This window comes from Megascapheus bottae, chromosome 6 (assembly GCF_031878675.1).
Source record: "Megascapheus bottae isolate mThoBot1 chromosome 6, mThoBot2.hap1, whole genome shotgun sequence".
In the NCBI taxonomy this organism is placed as follows: Eukaryota; Metazoa; Chordata; class Mammalia; order Rodentia; family Geomyidae; genus Megascapheus; species Megascapheus bottae.
The window spans coordinates 17,703,738-17,728,078 of NC_143514.1; the positions used below are offsets into that span (position 1 = coordinate 17,703,738).

Here is a 24,341-nt window from a genome sequence, read left to right on the forward strand (position 1 = left end):
AGTCACAAAGGAAGTCTTCAGCCAATGAAACATTTCTGTTGACAAATGACCCTTTTTTTCCTGAGAGCAACAAGGTGGCCATACCATCCTGAGAAGGATGTGTCTGTAAACAGCAATCCTGATAGATGAAGGTGAACACAAAATGATTTCAAATTTAGGTTATTGCTAGACAACAAAAAAATCTCATGAAAGAATTTAATATTATGTTATCAATATTGCTGTCTCCGGAATAAATAATGATGTGTGACAGTCTACCTTCAGGGCTGTGAAAAAAAAATCAATGATCTTTTTACAATTTGAGCACTGATATTTGCAAAGTGCTTTGGGTGTGGATGAGGAAAAGCACCAGAGGATGACACAAACATAGATCAATCAATCAAAAAGAAAAAGGAAGAAGAAAATAAAGACGGAAAGGAATTGCTCAAAGAAGACAAACAAATCATTCCCAAGCACAATTTTTATTAAACTGTATTTAGGTCTGATTCTCACAGAAGAAACAAGACTTGCCTCAGGCGCGCCCCCTGCTGGAATAGAAGTGCTCCTACACAGTGCTCTGGGAGCCAGGCTGATCACCTAGGCTGGCAAGGTTTCCAGGACACGTTTGAGATCAGTCTTTTAGAATGCCATCGATTGAATCAACCCACTGTCTACATAACAGTGCTCTGGCTTCTTGATGTAAAAAAGACTTCCTTTTAAAAACTAGCAGCAATCAAATTCCCTGGATCACACACTGTGCTTTTTGATCCAGGATTCAATTAATTTTTTTAGTTTTGCAGTACAGCATGTCCTACTGGATCCACATAGACCATTAGGTTTCTTTCCTTACAGAGGCTGTGAATGCAAGCAGTTTCTTCATTTATCATTATACTGATAAAGCTCCTTCTGATTATTGTTTTTTTTAATCATCCTTTAATCTCCACATAAGAAATAAGGCCTGATTACTGAATTTTCCTAATGGTTTACACAATTAATAGACAAAGACTTCCAAGAAGAAGATCACATTCAGGTCATGAAAGCCTTCCTCTTCCTAAAGAGACTACACTGTTATTTTCCAATGTGAACATGTGCACACATACATATAAACACACACACACACAATAATTATCTCATGTATTTGTGAGAAACAAAAGAGAAGACAAGCAAGAAAATGATTTGACTAAATCATTTTCATGACATAATTAACTCTGTACTTCCCTCATATTTTTTTTTTACTTTCAGGATAAAAACAGGTCAAGGATAACTTTCAATGCCCTCTCTGAATGACTGAATTTCCAGAGTAAAATAAGGCTTGCCTGGGACTATTGGTCAAGTTGTAAGATTTGGGTCTTTGTCTTTTCTTTCCTTGTCAAGCACTTAGAAAGAGCTATAAAAATATCTTTCCTGCCTGTTTTTTTTTAACTTTGCTTTTAGAATAATGGCTATGCTCTCCACAACTAAATCTTGTCTTTAAGTCTCCATTGTTATTTAGCATTCACATTATCCCCATGCCTTTCTTCTCCAAATTGTCTAAAATATTATTAATGAATAAATTAATCATTAGGCATTTAACCTCCCAACACCTTTATTAAATCAGACTTATTGGCAATTCTAGGTAAATGCAGATTCTCAATTTCCAAATGAATTCGTAAACCAATTGCAAACAGTCTACTACTAAACATTTAAAATTTAATATTTGACTATTTCCCCAACCAGTCATATATTCAGACTATCATGCTCTACTCAGTATATTTAAAATGACCAGCTTGCCATAGTTTAAATTATACATAAGCCCATAGGATTTGGACTCTGGGCTTTCCACATTTAGATTGTCAATATCAAGAGTCAATACAAACCTCATACTAAAACACTCAATTTCTTAGGTTGGAAATTTATAAGACCAGGGATTCTCTCAGAGCATTACTGCCATTTTAGAGACTTTTTTTTAATACTCCAAACAAAATTCAGTCAGAAAGTCAAATACAGAATCGCAAGTTGGACTGCGTGACTCACAGAGAAGAAATCTAATTAAAGCTCTAATTCACTTTGCATCTTACTGTATCCAGCAATGACAAGGTTCCATGCTAGAATTGAGCACTCAGGGGTCAGGAGTGCCCCTGCTGAGGGTGAATCTGTGATGTCAAAAGCATGGAGAACAGGGCCTATTGCTGACATCCACTGAGACAGCCTCTCACATGCCCTAGCTACGTGGTAGGGTTATGATAGCTTTGGGTGACAAGCATATACAGAAAGGATAGCAGACTTGTCTTCAGCTCTGCTTTGAGAAGAGGGCAATCACTATGAATGAAGGAACTCAGATCTACTCTATAGCTCTGGACAGATGAATTTGCAGATGAAGTCATAATCTACCAGTTAGACAATTCAAGAAACAATGTTTTTGTTCATTGAGAAATCTATGAAATGGGTGAGCAGCGGTTGCTATGCACACCTGACATGTTTTTCCTTACAATGCCCTAAAGAAAACCCTGCAGAGGGGGAGGCCTACATGCCTGCACTGTGCAAAAGTATATGGGCATACAATGTGGTGTCTCTCCAAATCAGCTACACAGAGGAAAAGGCTACACACAGATGACTTACCAATATGCAGAAGTCTAGCACCACAATGCAACAATACTTGAGTGATACAGCTACAGAAAAACAGTCAAAATGCAAGCCTAGGACTCAATCACAGTGTTGTAATGGTCACAAAGCATCCTTTTAATCTTGACACCTTCCTAACATAGATGACTCAGAACACGTCCAAATTCATCATTCCTACCCCCATGGTACTGCAGAAAACCCATTAGGTTGCTCTCTGGTGTTTCTTCTAGTAAATCAAAGCCCTGTAAAGGAGTTTAATTTTTCCCCCTCAGGTCTAAAAGATGTGTAGGTCATGATAACTGGAAAACTAAATTCCAACCCCTACCACAATTAAACAGGCCAGGCCTACTTTCATCTTAGTAAACTACATATGACCTTAGGTCTATTCTGTTATGTATGAAAGACTATTTTCCCAAGCTATCTAGTTTTAAAAAATGCACTGACAGCAACAACTTTAATTTAAAATGCCAGTGTTCGATATGTCAAAGCTCAAATATTCTCTGGGAAGAAGCTTTAATATATATATATATATGTATATATATTTAATGTACCATCAGAAAACAGATTCTTGAGCTGACTCTGACCAATGAGTCACTGGTCCAAGACTCTATAAAGCAAATTCGGTGTACCAGAGCAGATGAGAGAATTTTTCTGGCTGGATGATCTTATTAGCCAGGGGAGAAGAAACAAAGAAGAACTACATGAAGCCTGCAGTTTGGGGAGGTTAGGATATTGAAAGTCTGAGCTTAATGAAACATCAGTTTCATCCCTTACCAGCCATTTGGACAGGAATGAGAAGAGCCTATGTACTTACTAATGGTGTAAGTTCTGCTCCAGACTGAGCTGTGGCTAGGGCACGTTGCTTATACTTCCTTTCCTGCTCAAATACACAATCTGTTCCTATTGTAAAGTTGGAGACATTATGTTTTGAATATTAATATCAACAAATGTAAATTACCTCATAGGATTTATATAAGCAAGGAAGGGAAGGATGAATACAATTTTTATATTAATACTATTGCACTTAAAGCACATAACTAATCCTATCTGTAATCAAGAGAGAGATCTGCGTGGTAAAGTCTGTGCAACTCTTTTTTTTTATTGTAATTAGTAAAAGGGTTACATGATATTTGCCAGATAGAAGGTGCATTAATTCACATACATTGATAGCCTTTCACATGTCTTGGTACCTATTACCCTCCCCCCCACACTCCCCACCCGTCTTGGTTTTCCCCCCTTCCCTATCAGATTTCAAATAACCAAATACAAATAAATTCAATATATCAGATAACAAAGTGAGATACTATAACAATATGAGCAACTCTTATCTCCACTTAACTACCAAAAAACTGGAAGTAGCTGGGTACTAGTGGCTCACTCCTATATTCCTAGCTACTCCGGAGGCTGAGGTCTGAAGCTCAAAGCCAGCCCGGGCAGGAAAGTCCATGAGACTCTTATTGATAATTAACTACCAGAAAACTAGAAGTAGCATTGTAACTCAAAGTGGTAAAGCATTAGCCTCGAGCAAAAAGAGCTCAGGGATGGTTCCTAGGCCCTGAGCTCAAGTCATCCAACCACCACCGACAACAACAAAAAACCAGAAGTAGAGCTGTGGCTCAAATGGAATGGAGCACCAGCCTTAAATGAAAAAGCTAAGGGACAGTGCCCAAGCCCTGAGTTCAAGCCCCAGGATCAGCACAAGAAACAAACCAAACCAAATGAACAAAAGCAAAACAATATAAAATCTTATTTTATATGAAACAAAATACCATAAAAGTTTGTTTACTGTAACAAGCTGAGTATTATTTTTGGTGATTTTTTTATTTAGAAAATCCATTCACGTAGGACATTTATATCCTTAGAACTTCCTTTCATTAATTCAAAGAGCTAGTGGCTTTGCGTGGTGATGGTTCAGGTGTATATATAAAAGTGCAGTTAGGTCCAAGAGATCAAAGATTTGATAACTATTTTAGCCAGAGAATCTGAGGTTTTTTTTAATTTCATACTTTCATAAAGAAAGATGTCCAGAACAAAGTGCACTGTTCTAAGGGGTATTAAACAGGTAAAGATGGGGTTCAAGGAACCTCTTTAACTCTAGTTCTCCCCAAGGAGAAGAAGACATTCAACAGTTAAGTTGAAGAATGGCAGCCTTTTTATGATGATTCTCCCTTTGTCAACTTATACAGGAACCATCCACTATGAAGCTCAGTACTGAACAGAAGTTATATTTAATCACACACACACACATTTAGAACTCAGTTTAATCATCTCTGACATCAGATTATGAGGTGTCCCTCCCCAATTCCTTCAACTCTAAAGAGTGAGTGAGAGAGAGAGAGAGAGAGAGAGAGAGAGAGAGAGAGAGAGAGAAAGAGAGAGAGAAACATAGTCTGACACAGAAACCTCACCAGCTAAACAACTAGAAGAATAAAAACACTATCAAAAACTAAATAAAATCAAAATAGTTCCTTATGAAGATTAGGCTCCACCCTGTTCTAAGACACAGCAACCAAACTCATGAGATGAATTAACTGGTAAATAAAACTGGATTTATTTTGCTCCTTGGAAAAACCTTGAAGCCAAAATCATCCTTATAAATTCTTATGGATGATATGTGTAATGTTACTGAGTATTAAATTTTGTCAGATTTTTTCCAATAGTGTCACCAAAACATGGACATATTTAAGTACTAAATTCTATACATACATATTGTGTGTATACATATATATATATATATACTATCTAGTGCATGAATACACTACATAAGAATAACTCCTGCTTAGCTGAAGGCCAGGCATGGTGGCTCTCACCTGTAATCAATTCTAGCTATTCAGGAAGCTGAGATCTGAGGTTCCTGGTTCAAAGCCAGCTCAGGCACTAAAATCCATGAGACTCTTACCTCCAATTAACCATTAGAAAACTAGAAATAGTGCTGTGGCTCAAGTGGTAGAGCGAAAGCCTTGAGCTGAAGAGCTCAGGGACAGTGCCCAGGCCCAGAGTCAAAGCCCCATGACTGACAAAACAAAAACCAAGCTGAAGGAAGGTTTCATTTTTAGAGACTGATATAAATGAGATAGAAGGTGTGAGGGAAAAATATTTGATTCAAGCATGTTAACTAACACACACACACACACACACACACACACACACACACACACACATACATATATCACTCCCACTACTTAATCCCCGTTCTATTTTTCTAATTTCTTTAAAGGGCTAAAAAATCTTCTGGCTACTTCATAGGAGCCCTTAAGAATAAAATGAGGCATTATTTAAAATTGGTGAAGCCCTATTTAAGAGAAAGGAATTACTGAATGCAACCAGACCGTTAAATACACTGATCCAAAGAAACTACAACTTGAAATTATCTTTAAGATACTCATAGTACAGATTTGAAAATGGTATGCAAAATCCAATCCCCAATTCCAAGATTTATTTCTAAATACCTCAAAGTACCACATTTTTTTCAGTAACACAATGCTATCTAGCATGCATTGTACATTGCTCATAATATTGGACTAAAATGAAATAATCTATCCAGTTTTACCTCACCCAAATTAACATTTAGTTAAGCAAGTAAAAGAAAGAATATCCTTTAATTAAGATTCTTCTCATTTCAAGAGAAAAGTATGTCTCAAGTATGGCCTTGGAGAAACAGCTAGTTTCAAATACTTAAAAGGGTTTCCATGGAGAGGAAAGAGTAAGACATGTTCTGTTTGGGCCTAAGGCTTGACATCATAAAATTATACCTGGGGAGAAAGAGTGAGCACTACAGTGAGAGCTAAAGCCACACTAAACAATCCACAGAGTGAGTGCATCCACAAGTGAATCACAAGGCTATACTTGAATAAGTACACATGATTTTTTTTTAGTTTGTTTGCTTTGTTTTTGCTTGGTGGTTGACACTGAATTTGAACTCAGGTCCTTGCACTTACTAAGCACATGCTCTACCAATTGAGCCACACCCTTCAGCCCAACAAAGACCGCTTATAACAACTTTTTTTTTTTCTAAAACATGGGGAAAAATCCTGCAATGAAAATGCCTTTTTTTTTTTTTTTTTTTTGTGGGTCCTGGAGCTTGAACTTAGCCTGAGCTCTTCAGCCCAAGGCTACCGCGTTACCCCCCACTTTCCGTTTTTTAGAGGTTAATTGGAGATAAGAGTCTCAGGTCCTTTTGTCCCAGGGATGGCTTTGAACCTTGATCGTCAGATCTCAGCCTCCCAAGTAGCTAGGATTACAGGCGTGAGCCACTGTGCCGGGCAAAAATGCCTTTCTTGTATCATATCATCAAGAGCCCAATAACTAAAAACTTGTTCACCGGGACATTTTGATATTGAAATTTCCAATTCTGTTTTTCTCAAATCAAAATAGTGAGTTGCAAACTAATGTTAAGAGCCTCACAATTTATCACTGTTTTGCATTAGTATGTTGATGAGAAAGCATAAGCATAACTACATACATGAACTCCATGATGGTAAACTTGTCTCATCACTAATATCCACAGTGTCCAATATACTTTGAGCATGCATGAGACACTTGATAAATATGTTACTGAATGAATGATATAGTCTTATTCAAAAATTGTTTTACAGAAGACTTTCTTTTCTTGTTTACTTTTACTCTCTGGTACCAAGAGTTGAACTCAAGGACAGTACTTGCTGGATGATGCTCTACCACATGGGCCTTATCTCCAGTCCAGTTTTTTGCTGGTTAATTTAGAGATGGAATCTGGTGGATTTTTCTCTGGGGGGTTGGCTTCTGAGATGCTCTGGATCTCAGCCTCCAATGTAGCTAGGATTACAGGCATGAACTACCAGCACCTTGTTTCACAAAGGACTTTCTCAACTCTCTAGACTGTTCTTGTTTAACTGATCCATGACGATCAAATAAAACAAAGTTACTCCTCTTGTTTTAATTGTGAGGATTCCAAATATAGTTCCAATATATTTCCAAATACAGCTCATTCAGTGTTGTGTGGCCCAAGGTAGAAATTCTCCTACATGCTCATCATTTGTTATCATGAATTAAAGCCAAAGCAGCATATGTGGCATTACTGGGTTCTAAATAATAAGGTAAAGATTGCTTAATGTTATCAAATTCACCATCAGAAAGATTGTCATTACCTTACAGATACTCTGTAACTCCAAGTATAATAATATGCAGACAATTCCAAAATAAAATTCCCCTTTGTCATTTCCTTTTCTATGATTTAAAAAATATCTTTAAGAAGTCATACACAGGAGCTGCCATTTAACAAAGCAATTTATGAATACAATAAACTTCTGGAGACAGCCCAGGGACTCTGGCTATTAGTTAGACTCTCTTATTACTGTTTATTTAAAAAGAAGAAAAGAACATCAACAAATTAAAGGCTCGGGTATAAAAAAACAGGGAAACCAACACTAACTGAAGCTTTAGTCCTTTGCATTTAGTTTTAAGCAGAGTAATGCTTAGTTGGTGATAGAATTCGTTGCCTCTTCTCCTTCACTTTTCTTCCTGCCTGAGACAGTGTCCTTCTTCATAAGCTTGTTTAGGATTGAGAAGGAGACGCTAACTAAGTATAAAATAGAACCAGAGAAATGGGAGAGAGGTTGATCCCCACTAGGCAATAACAGAATGAGAATATATTTAATATTTACTAGTGCTTTGTCATGCATGAAATGCTTTTCCATGTCTCTGGATCAGCTCCTGAAAGGTTCCACTTTATGACAGCTGTGGTTTTTTTTTTCTGAGCCTTGTCTTGTGTCCTGCTTTCTTTTATTGCTACCAGTATAGTTGGCTGTGTTGACTTAACTGCCAATTTTGAAAGGTTATGGACAATACATTAGATGGAGAACTGAGCTGGTTTCTGCTTCAGGGATAAATGTAGCTGGGTCAGTACCAGGAGACTCAGTGCTGTTTGCGGACAGTGAACTAGGTCAGTGTGGATTCCACACCCCACAAACTGATTCTCAGTACCAAAAAGACAAGCATGAAAGCCTTTTAAGAAGAAACAATGAAATACACTCTTTAGAGAAATCTGTTTTTTTTTTTGTTTGTTTGTTTGTTTGTTTTGCCAGTCCTGGGCTTGAGCTCAGGGCCTGAGCACTGCCCTTGGCTAGAGCTCTCAAGGCTAGAGCTCTACCACTTGAGTATCAGCACCACTTCCAGCTTTTTTTTATTTGTACATGGTACCTAGAAATCAAACCCGGGTCTTCATGCATGCTAGGCAAGCACTCTACCACTAGGCCAAACTCCCGGCCCCAATCTGTTTCTTTAAAAAAAAAAAAAAAAAAAAAAAAAAAAAGAGTTATTTTTTGCCTTTATTGGGGCTTGGACTCAGGACCTTTCACATTTATATTCTCTTGAGCACTATTTCTGGTTCTGGTCTTCCACTGGTTAACTGGACTTATATAGAGCATGTCTGATTTGCCCATTCAAGCTGTCTTTGAACTGTGATCTTCAGATCTCAGCTTCCTGAGCAGCGAGGATTTACAGGCTCAAGTCATTAGAGGCAGGCTTGAACAGATATTTTTGATATTTATTTACCTGGTAATTAATAATAATAATAATAATAATAATAATAATGATAATAATGCGTACTCTGTCTGGTCAAGAAATCTCACTCCGTGGCTCCAATGATGAAATCTGCACCTTCAAAGGAACGTCTCCATTCAAGAAGTAAATGTCAATGGTGAATGTTTCCAGAGCTGGTTTAAGTTGGTCATGGGTATTCCCAAGCCAAAGAACTTCCTTTTCTCTTAGGAAACTTCAGAAAAATCTTCCATTTTTCTACCTCCCCCACTTCTTCCTCCCCACCTATTTTACCTTTCTCTCTCTTTCCTTACTAGAAAACAAAACAAAACAAAAAAACCAAACCTACTTCTGTGATTTTACTTCTTTATTTCAAATTTTACCTGACTTTCCTTTATTCTTGAGCTGTTTTAAAGAGAGTGGTGGATTCCCCGGGTCTTATTCACAATGAAAACCAGTAACTTAAAAACCCTATTACAAAACCTGATTTTATTTTCCATAACCAAATCTGAATCCATTTATGTATCTTAGTGTCCTTGTACTAAAAGAAAGTTCTGTGTACTAAGATCCCAAACTTCACTAGAAATCATACAATATCAACCTTGCTCCCGATCTGCTGAAGTGCTCCAGCAATCACTAGGATATGGAACTATAAAATGAACAAACAGTTTATTCATTTAAATCTAACGGGCAAATTCATAAAAGATACAGCAAAATGTAAGGGTTGAGAAGGGTTGAGAAACACATCTGTATCTTTCTAACAAAAATGTGAACATTGCTACAGGCACTCACATCCACCAGTTTCTGATATCGTTATGAAAAGCAGCCTAACCCAATAAAGATCTTCACATCCTCCTTCGCAGATGACTAAATGGAATTATGTGAGACAGTTGGTGACAAAAAGCCCTCCTGGAATAAATAAACATAAGCAATGCCTGACCGTCATCCACTTCAGGACGTACACATATTCTTCAGAATACCATTTCTAAGATGACAGCTCTTGAACATCAGGATTTCAACAGCCTTAGCACAATGGTCCTGCCAGCCTTTTCCTGAGGGAAAGAGAATTGTTTCCTCCTTCTCTATCCAAGTGGGTCACTGCTGTTTTTCTCTTTGTTCAGCCTTTTCTGCGGAGGTTGCCAATTTCTAACATGGTTCACTGCATAACTTAAATATGGGAAGCGGTTAAGGCCAAAGGTCAGTACTGCCCAGCGAGGATGGGGTTGGTGGAGGGGGGTGGGGAGCGTAGGCCAGGGCAGCTGAGATTTAGGTCACCCATGGGTAGATAAGTCCTTACTGTTTTCACACTTTTCTCTCATCTTTGTTTTGTTTTTGTAATGTTCTATATGAAGAGCCTTCTTTTAAGTGCCTTAAAGGTAATTTGCAAGGATTTTAAATGAAAATGATCCAATCATCCTATAAACAAAACTGTCATAATCTATAAATAGAACTGGAAATACTTCATCCATCTGAAAAATACGAACTCCTTTGGTTAACCACACCCCTATCCCAGGGTTCACAGCAACGGCTTTCTTTCCTTTGTTGAGTTCCTGAAAGCATAGCCCAGAGAGTTCTAGAAAGACTGAAGAGGATAAAAACTGTCCTGTGGAGATGTGCAAAATTTGTCATTTTCCCTGTTCTGTCATGAATGCTATAGGTTTTCTTCATTTTCTTTTTGGTCCCTCTGGTATGTAAGAGTATTGGAATTATAGCTAAAATCAGAACAATAACATTTGGACAACATCTCAAGCCTCAAGACCTGCACAGATTATTCTACTTTCCCATACGCAAGGGCTCTCTTAGTAAGAGCCTCTGTGTGTGATCTCATTTAGATGCACGGTGGCATTTGCAGATATTATCAAGCTAAGCTGCATTAGCTGCAACAGACTCTAACCCAACAAGACAAATGTCCTTTCAAGGGGCAGAAAAATGCCATGTGAAACCAGAAAGCATTGTGTGAGTACCACATGGTGACACAGGAGAAAATGTAATGAAACAGCAGAAAGATAAACAATCCTAAGACACGGGTCAGCACCAAAGCTAGGAAGTAAGGAATAGTTCCCAAGTGCATGGCCCTGCTCCTCACTTTTGGGTTTTCAGCTTTCAAAACTATAAGAGGATACACTTCTGTTCCTCATCTTCTTCTTCTTTTAAAGAACTACTTAGAGAGTTAAAAGCAGATATTATTATCAAGACGTTGTGATGTAAGGACCTTCATTGAAATTGATATCATCAGAAGGTGAGAGGAATGCTAGGGGGAGTGAGGGCAGACACGCAGGCAAGGGTGGGGGGGTTGAGAAAGAAGAGGAAGTACCATGGGAAGGGGCCAGTGATCAAGGTGTGCTGTACTTATACAGTGACCCATGGAATTGAAACTCCTTTATAACTTCAGAAAAACTTAAGAACTTCAAAATAAACTTAAAAAGTTTCAAGAAGGAAGGGAAGGGGGAAAAAAAAGAATACCATGATGCCTGGACAAAATTCTCATTTTATTTTACCACCCATAGCCTAACCCCTACTCAGACACTGCCAACTCCATCTTCCAGCCATACGCCACAAAGGCACAGCCTCCTTGTCTCGGACATGGACAGCAAAGAGAAGCCAGACACACCAACAAAATCCACTTTGCAGATGCTTTGTGATACAGTAGAGGAGCTTTAAAAATGATCCCACAGAGAACAAGAGATTCCCTGCATGGCACCCGCTCCTTGCTGGGGAGAAACAACCCAAATCCCCACATTCCCTGTGTGCACATGCCCGGGCAGTGCCTATCAGTGACCTACAGCTGGCAACCTCTTCCACCCTTCTTCCACTGTTAAGACAATCGTGATTCTCAGCCAGGTACAATGACGAATATAATAGATTAGACAATAACTTCCAGCCTCCTTTGTTCATGATCACATGATTAAGTTCAGGTCAAGATTACTAAAGACTGTATTAGTCAAGATTTTTTGTATCACTTTGATACTGACACAGAAAAATCTGCCTGGAATGCAGGTTGTATAGCTGGAGCTCTAGCGGCTATTTTAGAGTAGAAAGTAAGCAACCCATGAAGACAAAAGACCAACACTAAAGATGGTAGAACAAGAAGATACCAGCCCCAGCTGCAGATAACACCCAAGAGGTATCTTAGTACTCTCTACTGATTGTAGATTCTTTCATGTGGAAGTAATACAGACTCTTATCAAGCCCCCATATGAAGGGTTAGCTGCTTAATGTATAGCAATGAATAAAATCATCATTGACGTGTCTATCACACAGTGCAGGGAGTGTACCTGCCTTAAGAGCTTTTCTCCTGTGCAGAATTTCTTTCAGTCATTCTAAGCCTAAACATCAAAACTGTACTTGCCAGAAAGTTATATGTAACCTAGCATCTTTCCACAGGAACAAAAGCTTGAGATCAGTGCTGCCTCTGTACTTTCTTACAGATTCCAATGTCTTATGGCTCCCATTTCAGTGTTTGACAGTACAAGGCAGCTCCCCGAGGAAACACACTGAGTATAGCCACTATTGAATCACAGCTTGGGTAGAAGTTATCAACTTCATTGCATGTGTCTCAAACTACATGTGTCCCTATAGTTCTAAGGCACTGAATTAATGCACAAAATTACCACCTATTGTTATTTAAGTACTGTAAACAATAACAGCAGGGCATAAGAATTGCAGTGGTATAGGGAAAGGTACTCTATAGTATTGTAAGTCCTTAAACATAGTATAAATAATAGCTGGGCATTGGTGGCTCTCACCAGTAATCCTAGCTGCGCGCGCGCGCGCGCGCACGCACGCACACACACACACACACACACACACACACAATTATGGCAGTGACAACAGGTACAAACTATAAATCAACAATTACTACATGACTTCTATCATACACACACTCTATTGGCAGAATATTACTTCCAATTCAAAATAAATGCCATAGGGGTGACACTGAACAAGAAACACAGTACTCACTAACATATTGAATTGTAACCCCTCTGTACAACCACTTAAAGATTACAAAAAGGAAGACAATAAATGAATAAAATACACGTGACAGTCCCTGTTTTACAGAAAAGGAGCTGAAAAGCTCAGAGGGAAAATTACTTATGAAAGACTGCAAACAGCTCATGGCATAGATTGCAACCAAACCCAGAAGAGCTTATAATCTTAAAAGTTTTAACTACTCAATTCTGTCTCTCTATACAGTCTTTGAAATAATTTAAAAGAGAATCTTTATTTTCTTCTCCTCAGACTTTCAATTAATGGTCTGAGATTTTCATCTGTACTTTACATTAAATGAGGATTCCTTACATTAAAGAAAAATGAGAATCAAACAAAAAGAAACCTGGTAGAATTTGTTAGCCAATATTAAATAATGCTAAAAAAGAAATGAATCACAAAAGTGTTCTCCTTCATTCAACCCTTTGCTAACACTTTCACTTGAGCTAACAAATATATTTCCACAATAAAGGTCACTATGCCCCTTTAAATTTGCCAACATCAGGTCTGAAAATCAACACCCATAAGAATATGTTCTTGCATAATTGCAGCCCTGTATGGTGTTTCTTTTGAAACAGTTCTGATTTTTATTTTCCACCTCTTTGTTGAGCTTACTCTTTAATAAAAGGAGAAAACACTGAAAGAAATCAAACCTTCAAAGCAGTCATTCAATGTGTCCGAAATGTAGCCAGGATTCAGACAACATATGTTGAAAACATATGTACATATTTGTGTGGATGTGGGGGCTATTTCTGTTTCATGTAGAGATCTATGTTTTAAGGACAGTGATTGCATTAGCAGTTTATGATTAGAATAATGAGCATTTTTCTTCAGCTGTTGAGAGATTGAAAAATACTCATCTAAGAAAATCAAACAGAGGGTTAGAGCGCCTTCTTTCTTCATTTTGAAGAAATTCACCTAGCTTCCTCTCAGGAGGCAAGTTACCAAGCTCAGAGCCAGCCTGCTCATGCTCTGAGCCTGGGTTCTCATTCTACAACAGAAACATCAAGTATATTAGATACAGGTTACCCATAAATGACTTAAAGCGTAGTTGAAGAAGAATGTTTAAAAGCAGAAATACTCACAAAGCCATTTCAAACTGTTCCAGCCATTTTTTCTTTAAATCTTTTGTTTTGCAATAAAATTCTAGCCCATTCTGTCCCTGGGTATGGATGAGGTAGAAGCCATAAGACCACTGTCAAAATTAATATTCGTTGGGTTAGTACATACCATTTATTAGAAAAAAATCATGCTACCTGCATCGCTAAAGCACCACTATGACCATCTAAAACTCCTTGGCAACATGATCAACTTGCAATGTATAAAGCACCAAGCTTAAATTGTTATTGATTTGTATCTGTGGCAAATTCAATTTACTGACTTGAACTTAGGATTGTAAAGATCATACATGTCTGTGCCTAATTTGTGTGTAAAAACAGGACAACTGAATCAAGAAGTCACATTTTACATTAATAAAAGCAGTTGAGACTATATTCATCCCAACAATAGCCATTTTTTTGTGTGGGTCATGGGGCTTGAACTCGGCTTGAGCGCTGGCCCTGAGCTCTTCAGCTCAAGCCTAACATGCTACCCTTGAGCCAAGCCTCATTTCCCATTTTCTAGAGGTTAACTGGCGATAAGTCTCAGGTCCTTTTGTGCCCAGGCTGGCTGTTAACCTTGATCCTCAGATCTCAGCTTCCTGAGTAGCTAGATTACAGATGTGAGCCACCACGCTCAAAAAAAATTTTTTAATTGCATCTGGACTGGACATGTGCAGACTTTTAATAGTTCTTATTACCTTTCCAAAACAATACAGTGTAACAGCCACTCACACAAGAGATACATTGCATTATGCTGTATACATAATCTACAGATGCGAATGTTTAAATTAAAGATTAAGTCCTGAGCCATTTTATATGAGGTGCTTTAACACCTGCAGTGAAGGGAGGGAAACCAAGGTATGATGTATACATTAGCATGGTATTAGCATATTCACATCCTGAATATTCAACATTATGAATACATTATAGATGTTAATGTCCAAGCAGTCACCTTTTTATTTTCCTTATCCGTGGTAGGATTATTGGCTATTTTGTACTGCTGCAGATCTATGATTTCCTTCATTTCATAGTTATCACCTTTCCTCTTACAAACAATCACCGCCAGATCAAATAAGAAGATGTGCCTGCAAAAGAGAGTGGTTGGTTGTGACTTCATGTTCTGGGAGCATGCATATTAATATCTCCTGGTACGATGTGTTTACACCAAGCAAATATCAAGGGCATTCACCCCAAAGACAGTGTTGCACGGTGAGAAGAAGGAGCCGGACCCCTGAGGAACTGGACCAGGCACCCAGTTCTTCACCATGTCAACAGCCACCTCATTGTATCTCAGGCCTTTCAATCAAAGCTAGGCAAAATCCTAAGAGCAAGAAACATATTGCAGAGTTGTTGGGAGGACCAAGTTAAATTTTTAAGCCTTAAACACATGCTCATGACTGTTGTTCCTTTTATATTTCCAAGCTCAGAAAAACATCAATGATTAAGATACTAACCATTTTCTACAAAATTACTAGCCATCAATCCCGTTGCCCAAATAAAGGTGCACCCCTGTCACAAACAGACCCCCTGCTGACTAAGCATTATACAAACAGCATCTGCACTTCACTGAGGCATAAGCCAATGCTGAGAAAGGACAATTTACCAAAGGTTAAGTTGCCCAAGGTCCCCTTTCTATCTTTGTACCAGTTCTGAGGCTTGAACTCAGAGCCTCACATTTTCTCTTGATATTTTCACTCAAGGCTGGGGCTCTACCACTCAACCCACACCTCTACTTCTGGCCTTTTGGTGGCTAACTAAAGGGTCTCATAGACTTTTCTGCCCAGCTGGCTTCAAATGGCAGTCCTCAGATCTCAGTCTCCTGAGTAGCTAGGATTCCAGATCTGAGGCACCAGCATCTGGCCAGGCTCATTTTTTCTGTAGCTCTTCATGACTTAATCAATGGAACACCTGAAACGCAAATAGTTTGTAGGTGAGCAAAAGATAAACTACAGAAGTGAAGGTTAAATGCTCATATCAATATTTCTCTCTTTTTCATTGTTTTAAATAAAGACAATGGAATTTGTGGAAGAAAATAAAGCCTCTTAACAGTACTATCCAATATCATTATCTGTGTGCTTTCATAGCCCTCAGTGACTAACACGGATAATATTAAACATAGTGAGGATGACAAACGACGTTACAGCACAGAATTCTAACACTTTCATCACTCGTAAAGTCTGAGGGCTTTAAGGATTCATGTGTGGCTCTGGAGGACTGAGGACCTGTGGAGCCTAGGGAATTGAGGTGGAAGTAAGAGCTGATGCTGCCCCCTGCTGGTAGATGTTTCTCTTCCCCAAAGAGTTCAGAGAACTACTACAAAGCAACAGTCTGACAATCATATCTATAAGTCTTAAAGGACTTAATCTTCAAGGACTCCACTGAAAATTTTCCTAGAAGAAAATATATCACTACATAGTATTCATCTGGTCTTCTTTCTTAGGATATTTTCTATTTTATTTTTTTAATATGAATACCAAAAACAAAAATTGTGCTTTTGTGGTAGTCATCCCCCATAAGATAGAACTCCATCTCCATTACAACTTCAGTGTGTACTTTTTAGAAGCAGATGGTCCTCTATATTTTTAAGAGTTTAGACAAGTGAGCAAGTAACAGAACAGAAAGGGATGTGATATCTGTATTATAAAAACACAAGGCATTTTCATCAATAGGAGAAATATCATAGCCACCTATGATATTTCTATTCAAAATTTTTTAGAATTTCACTCTGTCCCTTGTTTTCCTTTTTGTCTTTCCCTTTTCTTTTACTATAGGAAAGCTGCCTAAAAGTTTTCTCAATCTTTTTTTTTTTCTTTCTATGCATGTGGTACCGAGGAATCAAACCTGGGTCTTAGTGTATGCTAAGCAAGTACTCTAACACTAGGTGGGTTCTCAATATTTTGATATTAATTATTTCTTTTCAAAATCAATATTACTCTTTTCTTCTCACCGTTCTTGTTTTGTGTGCTTGTCCAGTGTGGTGATTCTAATTTCTCCATCTCCTTGTGGTCGTCCAAAGAGCAAAACTGGTTGGTTCTAAAAGATAAAAGATATCTGTCTGAGTTCTTCATAATCACATGAAAACAGAAACAAATATCAGTAAGAAGTATTCCATTGACTACTATCTAATTACATTATAAATATTATCATTTTTATATATTTTAAAATACATTGACTCTGAAAAGCCCAGGACTCCATCACCAAGTTTCTTTTTTCTTTCTCTCTTTTTTCTTCCTTTTTTTTCTCAATGTTGATACTCCACCACTTGATCCATAGCTCCATTTCAGGCTTGTTTGGTTGTTAACTGGAGGTCAGGATCTCAGAGACTTTCCTGCCTGGGCTAGCTTCAAACTGCAATCTTCCCTTCTCAGCCTCCTAATTTGATGACATAATTTCAAAAGCAATCTGTCCTTTGTAAGCCCCGAGTAAACATTCAGGACATTGATTAATCTTATGTATAATTCTCTGAAGTGGGAAGGTAAATGGAAACTAGATGAACAGGAACCACAAGGAAAGTACAGCAGGAATAATTGGAGAACATCCTGGGTATGGCTAGCATCATATCATACCTGGGACAAGATGGTAGAGCCCTACTTGCTGGGAACAGAAATTCATATAAGTATATGATTACAAATGCACACTGACTCTGATGGCAGAGAATAGGAAAGGAGATACAATGCAGTCTACACAGGTGGCAATGGCTTCCAGGGTCTATGATATCAAGGATGAAAGAGTTCCCCAGAGGAAGACAATAAAAATACTGTTAAGTATTTATCAGCATTTGTCGTACTTACTTAAGAAAAAAAAAGAATTGACTGCAGATCATCACTAACATCTAGAAATTTCATTGCTGTAAAAGGCACAGATGGTTGCTTTGTTAACCCAATTACACAAAAGCATTAAAAAAAATTCTCCCTACCAAAATTCCAAGGATGTTTGTTTCAGAAATAGAAAATTTCCATCCTAAAAGTCATATGGAGCCCTGGATATCCAAAACAACCTTAAAAATAGTTATCTCAAACTTCCTGAATCCCCAATCATTATACAACTACAATGATCAAAAATGCATAAAGACAGACAGAGACCATTGTAATAGTTGAGAGCCCAGACATGGGTTTTATTTGTCTTTATCATGTATTCAGACCCAATTTCAATAGAATAGTCAATGGGAAAAAAAACCTATTCCCTACAAATGATAGGAAAACCATCAACAAGGAAAAGAATAAAAGTTTCATTCATAACTTTACACCATATATTAGGAACTACTCAAAATAGATTTTAAAAAACTTACATATAGAACTAAAACTATTAAAGATGTTACAAGAAACCAGAGGAAAGTTTTAACCCACTGGATTTAGCAATGCTCTCTTAGCTATAACCCCAAAAAGTAGAAGCAACAAAAGAAAAGTCGGATAAAGAACTCATCCAATGAAGGACATCATTCATAAGTGTTCACAAATTATTTGTCAGAGCAAGGGCTGATACATAAGACTGACCTATAAAAAAGTCCTACAAATTCGGTGAGAAAAACCCAACAACTCGATGCAAAAAAATGGCCAAGAACTTAAACAGATACTTCCTTAGAGATATAAAGACACCATATACATAAAAAGTTCAATGCCATTAATCATTAGGAAAATCAACACAATGAGATATTAGTTCTCACACATTGGAATGCCTCTGACACCTACATGCTTTCGAAAGAGTCACTCAAAAACAATCAATGAAAAGAATATGGAGAAACTAGAACTGTGCATTGCTGGCAGACATCAAAATGATGCTGTTTCTGTAGAAACTGATATGGAAACTCTTCAAGAAATAAAACACAGAATTACCATATAATCAAGACATGCCATCTTCAGTGTATAGCCTAAAAGGGGATGAACTTGGGCCTAGCAGTCTCATTTACAGTACACCTCAAAGGGGAAAGCCACTCAAATGTTTGGCAAAATAAAATGTAGAGTGTCTACATATACTGACACATTAGTACATCTTAACGGAATTTTTTAAAATTTTATTGTCAGGGTGATGTATAGAGGAGTTATAGTTACATTCGTAGTAAGTACATTTCTTCTCAAACACTGTTACCCCTTCCTAAGTTTTCTCCCACTTTCCCTCCCCCAACCCCTTCCCAAGTTGTAAAGCTCATTTCCAACATATTATCTTCTGGATATCACTGTTACCTTGGTTCACCCTTTGTGCCTTCTCTCATCATCTTTAAACAGAATATTTTTATTGGAAATCTGACACCGAACTACAATTGAGGTAGGCACTAGTGGCTCATGAATGTAATCCTAGCTAGGAGACTAAGATCTACAGATTCAGGTACAAATCCACCCCACGCAGAAACTCTTATCTCCAGCCAACCAGTATAAAGCCACTGTGCAGCACTGTGGTTCAAGGGATAGAGTGCTATTCTTGAAGAAAAAAGCTAAGCAAGAATATGACACCCTGAGTTCAAGCCCCATTACAGGCATGAACACATGTGCACACACATTCCCTTAACTACAACAGGAACACTAAAGACATTCTGCTAAGTAAAATAAATCAGTCACAAAAGGACACATACTTTAATGACTCCACATATATATATGAGCTTTGCAAAGCATTTACAAAGTTCATAAAGACAGAAGCAGAATTCTGACTGTCAGAGGCTACAAGGAGATGGAGGTATGGTTTAAGGTTTTACCATTTGAGCAGAGTTCCAGAGGTAGATGTGGGTGAAGGCTATATTACACTGTAAATGTGTTTAATGCCATTTTATTGTGAATGATCTGCTCTCGAAAGAGTAAAGACAGAAAATTTATTACTATATGTATTCCACTTCAATATATTTTTCATGCTATATAGCTGCCAGGCACTATGCTCCGGAGTTACAAAGAGAAAAGGATAATGAGGGATTAGGGGAAGGGATATTGTTTTAGGTTGGAACTTGGGAATTTGATAGGAAAAAGAGGGAAAGACCTTCCAGGTACTCTAAAGATTATGATTGAAGAGAGAAGTATTGAAAAATCTTACAATATGTATGGAAAATCAGAGTCCTTACAAGCAAAGCAGAACACCCACAGTGGGCTGGCACTCACTTACTGGATGCACAGTGCCTAGGATGACATTAAGGGATATAAATGGTTGCAAAGCAATGCTGACTAGATGTTGAATTCCATATCCTGACAAGGCTGAGAAAGAGGGATTGAGAAGTCCAAAGACAAAGAGATGACTGGAGACTGGAGAGGAAGCAAATGACAGCATGATGAAATGGTGATTTGGGCTGGATGTGTGAAAAGTAGGCTCAAGATAGCTCAGAGATGGCAGCGATGAAGTTACTCTATTGAAACAGCATTTTCAATCTATTCCCCATCTGCACGGCCCCCAGCATAATCCAGGCCTCTATTCTTTCTGGAAACCACTTAAAATATCCTGATGCTTAATCGTGATGCTTAAAGGGTCTCCTTGAAATGTAAATGTGACTTCCACACAACGGGATAGAAAAGCTGTACCAGCTTCCCACTGTGGCCATGATAAAATCCCACTCTTGACCCGAGCCTTGTCTTTGGCTTTGGCCTGGGCCTGCAGGACTGTGAGAGGAAGTCCCCACCAGCACCCTAACATTTGAAGACTCATCATTCTCCCATTCCACTATTCTGCAACTTCCTTCCATCCTTACTGCTTGTATACAGAAGTGGCCCTCACCCACCTCTGGGCATTCCATTTGCTGAGGCTTTTGTCTTGATCACTGCCAGCCCTCAGCTCCTCCTGTGGATTCTTCTTAGCTTTTGAAGGTCCCAGTTCAAATAATAAATGACTCAAAAAGACCTAGACTCTTCTCTGAATGAGAACTCCCCTTATTACCCTCTGTTACTGCACTTACTTACCAATGTTCATCTCCATATGCCATTCTGTAACTGGATCTTGCCAGGCATAGTGGCTCCTGCTTATACATCCTAGCTACTCAGGAGGATGAGTTCTGAGGATTGCAATTCAAAGCCAGCCCAGGCACAAAAGTCCATGAGACTCTTATCTCCAATTAACCACCAGAAAACCAGAAGTAGTGCTGTGGCTCAGGTGGTAGAGTATTAGCCTTAAGCTGAAGAGCTCAGGGGACAGTACCCAAGCCCAGAGTTCAAGCCCCATGACTGACAAAAGAAAAAAAAATGAAAAAAGAAATTGCATTTTGACTAATTCCTTGATCAGATCATAGCGTTCTGTCTGCAGTGACTGCCATGTCTCAAGGTAAGTACTTGGTATATATCAATATATGTACAATGAGTAAATGAGAAGAAATCAGACAGCAGTGTGCAGGTGCTGAGGAAAATGTGATGCCAGTGCTCAGAGTTGGGATTCCTGGGAGAAGTAATGTATAACTCACAAAGGGACACAGGCAAAGGCTGGAAAGCCCTGCCTGTGAAAAGTCAAGTCATAGTTACCATTGGGTATCTGTGTAACTGCTGGCAAATAAAGTAATCAGGAGAGGAAAAAAGAAAAACTTTTGTGCAGAAGAAACTCAAAGGTAAACTATCTCTTCAACAATGGGTCTTAGAATATCTACCAAGTTGGGGTGAGAAGAAGCTATATAGAAGAATAATTACATACCAAATTTTCTATAGATAGCTGAAACTGTTTAATTTCACGAAGGGTCTCATTATCTCTTTTCACTTCGTTCACATATTGTGCCAAGTCCTAAAGAATAAAGAGAAAGGGACAAAAAGAAGGCACACTAAGATTAGAGAAGAGATGCAAACGGCTTTGAAAGAAAACACAGCATCCCTTCCCTTAATAAGGAAATCAAGCACCATAACTTTTCAACCATAATGAAGTGAACACCCAGTCAATCAAAGCTGCATCTCAAAGACAATTTTCAGATGTCAGGGATACAGCTGGGAAAGCTGAAAAGTTGTCATTTATTTCCCCCACTCCGAAAAGGAGAAGGATGGTGGTGTCTTTAAAAATCTCCAAATAAACAAAATAGGCTGCTTTGCAAGCATATTAATATCTGGCCTTGAGAGGCTTGTATTTTTACTCAGATTATATCAAGGGCAATAAAGAAGTATTAGTGAAAAGAAGTAATTCCAAGTGATGCCAAGATTGTCTTCTGCAACAGTTAGTGTCTGCTTCATTTCTGAAAGCATACACTCAAGCAACCTAGCTCATTTTCAAAGAGTTAATAAAAGAGAGATGAGAAATTGAACAGCCCATAGAAATGAATTAAAGCCAACTAAAACTTGCCCTGGTCATGTTTCTCCATGTGACTTCACCCATTTTTTTAAAAATCGCTTCTCTTTTATTTGAGGAACTATTAGCTAAACCTCTACTGTAACTAGCTATTTTTATTTCCTGTGCTCCAGATTTTTCCTGTTTTCTGAGCTCTTTTCCTTTCTTCTCTGACCTCTTAAATTCAACTGCTATACAGCTCTACAGAAAAGTAATTCCTTACTTTGCTCTAACGAAAATTTGAGTTTCCACAGTGTATCTGTCCATCTATATCTATCTACCTATCTATCTATCTATAGATTGATAAGATACATGGCTTCTTTAAAGACAGGAAACTTTTTTTGGTAAGAATAAGTACTTGTGTGATGTGTGCTGATAGTGGTACTTAGATCAGCTAAACAGCAGAGCTAACAGAGAAGCTGGAAAAGAGACACAGTTAAGCAATTAGGCATGGCTCTGGGCAGGGAAATGTCATTTTGTTTTTTAAGAACAACTAACTTATTATGTTTAAGGGATGAGTAAATATTTCTTTCAAAGTCATCTTGATTCAACATGGGGTTTTATGTGTCCTCAAATATATTCAATATCCCTTCTTTTATCTACCTGTAGTCTTGACTCTCAGGCTTAACTGGAATCAAAAAGAAGTCTAAACATAAATTCACTTACACACAACATCCAAGCCTGGCAAGGACCTCACATGAGGAAACATTGGCATTGCTCAAGTTACCAGCTGATCTACAGCTGATATGTGCAATAGTTTTCTATTAAGTACCAGGAGAGAAATGTGAAATAAACCATTCTGTGGAATCGCTCCCACTGGTTATGAAAGGTGACAAACTAGCACAAATAAATATTCTTTTAATAAACATCATAGTCTCTGTTAGGTCTGACTGGAAGAAATGACTTCTTCCCTTGGCTCTCTCCCACTGCACCCTGGAAATCCCCGCCCAGCACCTGTAACCCTGGCAACTGGCATGCCAGGGGGCAGTGGGAGGTCCCCACTGAGGTATTTCCCCATCCTCTGAGATCACATCCATTTCCACTGTGTCTATACCCCTCCCCCTATATAATCACTCACTTCCTGCCCTAAGTCCTCTTGCTCCCCCGACTCCATCTTGGGCAGCAGGAGTCTGCTCTTTCCTCATGCAATAAACCCTCTTCTCCTGAACTGCGTGGAGTTTCCTTTGGCAAACCTTACAGTTTCATGTCATCGTAGTCTCATGTGTTTTCATCTTGCAATTAAGTCTGTGCAAGGATACCTACGTCACTGCAAGTTATCACACTCTCCCTACCCATTAAAAAAACTCATGATAGAAGGTATTCAAATATCACATGGTACAAGCAGTTTGAATCCCCCTGAAACAGGCAAGAATTAAAAGGAATAAATGGAAAGCAACTGCGTGCATAGCCTCACCTTCATTGCATCAAGGGCCAGTTTCAGGTTCGCCTTCTCCACGGGATCCAGGGTATGCTTGACCAGCTCCTATTTGCAAAGTTGACATAGTGAAAAATAAGACATTAGTATTAATGTGGCATGCTCTATTGTCATCAAGAATTTCGAACTGTGAGAAGACCAAGGAGATATCAAAAAAGCATGCCACACCCTGGCAATGTTTTCTCCCCAAAGACGATACTATCCCCAATGTCCTTCCTTCTTGCCAAAAGAATGAACTCATACCTTTAACTCCTCTCTGTCTGTCTGCTTTTGGATATTATTAGGGATGGACTCATACCTTTAACTCCTCTTGGCTGTCTGCTTTTTGTAAACATGAGTCTCCTGCTGTTTGCTCAGATGAGCTGGTGCTCTATGACTCCAATTCTGTTTTCTGCTTTTTTATGTTGTTTGAGTCTCAATGACTTTCCTGCCCACTCTGTGACTTTAAATCACCATCCTCCAAGATCTTGAGCTTTCTAAATAGCAAGAATTACCAGCACCAGTCAATAGTGCCCAGCTAC

The 24,341-nt window shown here is 38.4% G+C and overlaps 1 protein-coding gene across 2 annotated transcripts in view; it reads right to left on the reverse strand.

Moving 5' to 3' along the window:
• The window catches only part of Vav3 (vav guanine nucleotide exchange factor 3), a 337,639-nt gene that overhangs the window by 148,487 nt on the left and 164,811 nt on the right, over positions 1-24,341 (reverse strand). For both annotated transcript variants that reach the window (XM_090334297.1, XM_090334298.1), the window contains exons 11-15: positions 23,800-23,868; positions 21,768-21,854; positions 17,128-17,213; positions 15,133-15,265; positions 14,166-14,275 (exon numbers count right to left, since the gene is read on the reverse strand). In XM_090334297.1, coding sequence (XP_090190423.1) covers positions 14,166-14,275; positions 15,133-15,265; positions 17,128-17,213; positions 21,768-21,854; positions 23,800-23,868 — 485 coding nt within the window. The remainder of the gene's footprint in view (positions 1-14,165; positions 14,276-15,132; positions 15,266-17,127; positions 17,214-21,767; positions 21,855-23,799; positions 23,869-24,341) is intronic.